At 34.6% G+C, this 5,000-nt stretch overlaps 1 protein-coding gene across 1 annotated transcript; it reads right to left on the bottom strand.

Moving 5' to 3' along the window:
- Nucleotides 1–3,451: 3,451 nt before the first annotated feature.
- LOC137619825 (uncharacterized) lies at nt 3,452–3,988 on the bottom strand. The gene has a single exon (XM_068350120.1). The coding sequence runs from the start codon at nt 3,986–3,988 to the stop codon at nt 3,452–3,454; it is 537 nt and encodes a 178-aa protein (XP_068206221.1).
- Nucleotides 3,989–5,000: the final 1,012 nt, after the last annotated feature.

Below are 5,000 nucleotides of genomic sequence, written 5' to 3'. Positions count from 1 at the left end.
TGTTTGTTTAAAGCTCATATATAATCAAGTTTCTTATAGTGTGTAACCTCCTCATCCTTTGAGTTAATGACTGGTGGTTTGAGAAAGTGTATTATATAGATTCATCTACCAAGTCATATGCAGCCAATGCATAGTACTCCCTGGTCGTCCCTTGGGCGCTGATCATATGTATATAGGTTCAGTCTGTACGGTAATGTCCTGCTATCCAGGGCATTGTTACTGACCCTTGCCTCTGCCATTCATGCACGACCTTTAAACCCTTAAACAAAGATGTTATTAGTAGAGATTTTCCTTTTATAAGTGAATGTTTCAGTATCCAATGACAATTCACGAGGAAGTAAAATAAAATTATAAATACAATATACTCAATATGTATATAAACCGTGAACTCCAAAATTTAAGTTTTTGTTTTTGTACAGCTTTAATTCCCATCAAGATCTATAAATGGTTCTGATTAGAATTTAACAACATACAGGATACCCCTTAATAAACTTTTATAGTCTTAAATGATATTAGGGATCAGGATGTTTTGAAAGTTCTAAAAATAGGTTAATGGAACTAAATTTTTTTTTTCATTTTGGAGGGAGTATAGAATCGTTAATGTTATATAATTATGACATGCAGAAACCTAATGAATTTGAAAAGCACTCTGAAATTGCAGACTACCAACACGACAGCTCATTTCTCGAAACCAGCGTTCCTTTCTCAAAATCAATTTAGACATTAGGCGTATTTGAGTCTGTGTGACAAATATGCAAACTTAGTGTTAAGGTTAGGGTTATATTTTTCGACCTTTTGCTTGACCTTGACCTTGACCTACACAAATGGAATCACTTTCATGCCTCAGCATAGTAGTTAATTCCTGGGAGCTTTACTACTCTATAAGTAGAATTGTGGACAGGAAGTTGTTCAGAAAAAAACAAACAGACAAACCGGGGTGAAAAAAAATAACCTCCTCCCAACATCGTTGGCAAGAGTAAATATTTGAAGGATTTTTTATACGAATATTACATAAGATAAGTAGTTTTAATTGATGAAAATGTAATTCAAATAGCAGTGTAACGTTGCAATAGAAGAAAAAAGAAGAAACTGGAGGGGCACTCAGTAGAGTGTAGACCTCCACTGCGGTAGTTTATTTATCGACTTTTTGCCCAACCTTGACCTCGACACTTGACCTAAATATATATCAATTAGAGTTGATTTTCATACATTCAAATATGGACCAAGTTTGAAGTCTATGTGACAACGATGTCCAAACTCATTGCTAATTACGTGAATTGGGCATTTTTCTTGACCATCCAAAATTAAATAATTTCCAGGTTTTTTACAGAAAAGTTAATCCCTGCAAGTTTCATTACTCTACGATTGGAATTGTGGCAATGAAGCAGTTCACATTTAAACACACACATATACATAAACACACAAACAAGGGCGAAAACATAACCTACTTCCAACTTCGTTGGCGGAAGTAACTATAGCAAAATTTAGAGCATAGTGAGAGTTGATATAAAGTTTGGGGAGAATATAAACAGGAAATGTGATATCAGATGAGGTGGATGATAAAATTAGAGGATTATGATGGTAACTACGAGACATGTTAATGGAGATATGCTCTCAAACCGTGGCGTTAGACTAGCATCATTACAGGGTAAGGAAAGAGACAAAACTAAATAACATACCGGTGAATATTCTGATCAGATAAGAGAAAGGTTGCAAAAAAATTAACTGCATAATTAATTGTTAGTTGCAAAGGGTGATAGGTAATCGAATTATAGTACAGCATTTTCAGGTATAGCAGCGTATATTATGTGGTACTTGAGAGTAGGATACAATGAACAGGAAGACCATAAGAAGTAGCACATTGCTTGTCTTGATAAGGAAGAAACTATTGATAAAGTGTCCTCTGAAATGCTTGCACCGACATAGTTGAAGGATGGAATACATGATTTTCACATGAGATTGAAGAAAGAACTTATGATTGTATTAATGTGGAAGGAATTTATGTATATATATATATATATATATATATATATATATATATATATATATATACATATATATATATATATATATATATATATATATATATATATATATATATATATATAAGTAGGAATAAAATAGTCAATGCTGCTATCATCTTTATTCGGGAGCTTTCGACATAACTTATGTCATCTTCAGGCTATCTGCAATTATCATATGTAAAATTAATAAAATTAATAACATCATCCTAAGTACATAGTTAGGAAGATACACTTCCATGAACTGATCAACTAGCTCTAAAATCAACCAATCAAGGAACATACTGTAAAACCTTAAAAAAAGACTTATTACACACAACTATATAACTGTATAAAATACTCAATAACTAATATACCTAGTCACCCGCGGGAAATGATGACCACCCATCCAGACCAGCAACCCATAGACCAAACGGATCAATGGGTCACCGGTAACTGAAAAGGTAAGCCCTCATTCAAGCTAGGTTTTGTCTTAAAAATGTATAAAGACTCCAAGATTCTCAGCTGGCTGACGTTATTATGGCTGTCCGTAATTTTGAAATTTTCCTTAGAAATGGCATGACCAGATTTAAATGCGTGGTCATAAATAGCTGAAATTGGTTTCTTACTTAACGGTATATTGGTTCGTACCGATCTCCCCATGTGCTCCGAAATCCTACACTGAAGCTGTCTAGATGTGCTTCCAGTGTAGCACCCATTACAGAGTGCACATTGAAAAGTGTATATGACACCGGAACACAAGGGAGTAGGTAGAATCTCCTTATATTTAAACAGTGAGCCAACTGGGAACTTGTTAGTAAAAATTAGTTTTAAATCTATGTGGGGATAACATTTCCCCACGACACTCATAACCTCTGTTCTTAGTCTCTCCGAAACATAACCATAGTACGGAAAGGAGACATATAACTTTTTCTTACTGACTGTTTGAATTGTTAAATTTTGACTGTAAATTTTATCTAAAAACTTCTTGAGTTAATTATAATAGAGGTTCAGAGGGAATCCTTTGGTAATAAAAAGGATTTTAGAAAATTTTCTTCCTCATGAAACCCCAGATAAGTTGAACATACATGATAACATCTAAATAACAGTGTTTTTATCGAATTAATTTTGTAGATTTTTGGTTCTGAGCTTAAAAAATGAGTGCTTAGTCCTGTAAAAGTGTTTTTTCGAAATACTGAGGTCTCAAAGGTATTATGTTTCCGAGAGACCAAGACATCGAGAAAAGGCAAAGTATCATCCTGTTCATTTTCTTTCGTAAATCTTATGTTACGATGCTTTGTATATAAATAATCAAGAAATGGGCTTATGTGATCTATATTTTAGAAAAGTGAAAATGTATCGTCTACATATCGACGGTACAAAAAAGGCTTAAATTCTACAGGACAATCATTCAACCATTTCCCTTCACACTAACATAAAAATACATTTGCCTAGGTTGGTCCACACGGCGATCCCATTGCTACTCCATCCACCTGCTCATATAACTTGTTAGTAAACATGAATGTTGATGTAGTGGTAGCTAATTCTAATATTATTTTAAATAGTTTTTTACTGAAACCCTCGAAAATATCCTCTGGGTTAGGGAAAAGCTGTTCAAGAATTATCTCCAATGTTTCTCTTAAGGGAATGTTAGTGAACAAACTTTCGATATCGAAGCTGAACATAACATCGTTATTTGCATCTCCGACAGAATTTATCAAGTCGACAAATTCATAAGTATTTTTCACGGTATATTCATGTATTGTGAGAGGGGCGAGCTTAGTTACTAGATGTTTGGACAGGTCATTGGAGCAGGTATTAATAGCGCTGAGAATTGGTCTCAGAGGAATACCTCTTTTGTGAATCTTTGGGGCACCATACATAATACCAATTTGTGTTCCTTTTGCCATCATTGCTGAAGCTGTTTCGTCTGACAGTATGCCATCCTTCTTCCACTTACGAATCCTGTAGTTAATTTTAGTCTCCATATTTAAAGTTCGAATTAAGGGGTCCTCCGACACCAACTCTCTGAACTTAGACCTATCATTTAAAATATCTTCCATTTTCTTTACATAATCAGCTTTATCCAGTATTACAATCCCATGACCTTTATCCGGTTTACATATGATTATAGTTGGGTCTTTACCTAGATTTCTCAAGATTTCAATATCCTTCTTAGAAAAAATGGGGGGAAAAAACTTTGTGTGGTTTGAAATTATAGAAAGTTTTGTATGCAATGTCTTGTATGGCTCGTTTAAAGCCACATCCATGGTCGCCATGTGGAACCTCCTTGTCAAGGTACGAATACAAATTTTCAAATGCTAAAAAATGTCTATAAAACTTTATGCGAAAATGAGACAGTTTAAAGTTCAATCCATATGCTAGTAGTCCTTCTTCCTTAGGTGATAGTCTTCGACTGGAGTGATTGAAAATAACTTTATTAGGGTCAAGTGAATCTAGAGAGTTTGTTATACCTAAAAATTTTAGTTTCTCTCAATGTGCACTCTGTAATGAGTGCTACACTGGAAGCACATCTAGACAGCTTCAGTGTAGGATTTCGGAGCACATAGCGAGATCGGTTCGAACCAATATACCGTTAAGTAAGAAACCAATTTCAGCTATTTATGACCACGCATTTAAATCTGGTAATGCCATTTCTAAGGAAAATTTCAAAATTACGGACAGACATAGTAACGTCAGCCAGCTAAGAATCTTGGAGTCTTTATACATTTTTAAGACAAAACCTAGCTTGAATGAGGGCTTACCTGTTCAGTTACCGGTGACCCATTGATCCGTTTGGTCTGTGGGTTGCTGGTCTAGATGGGTGGTCATCATTTCCTGCGGGTGACTAGGTATATTAGTTATTGAGTGTTTTATATAGTTATATAGTTGTGTGTAATAAGTCTTTTTCAAGGTTTTACAGTATGTTCCTTGATTGGTTGATTTTAGAGCTAGTTGATCAGTTCATGGAAGTGTATCTTCCTAACTATGTACTTAGGA

The sequence above is a fragment of the Palaemon carinicauda genome, chromosome 26 (assembly GCF_036898095.1).
Source record: "Palaemon carinicauda isolate YSFRI2023 chromosome 26, ASM3689809v2, whole genome shotgun sequence".
NCBI classification, from domain to species: domain Eukaryota; kingdom Metazoa; phylum Arthropoda; class Malacostraca; order Decapoda; family Palaemonidae; genus Palaemon; species Palaemon carinicauda.
This window is presented reverse-complemented; position numbering and strand designations above follow the sequence as displayed.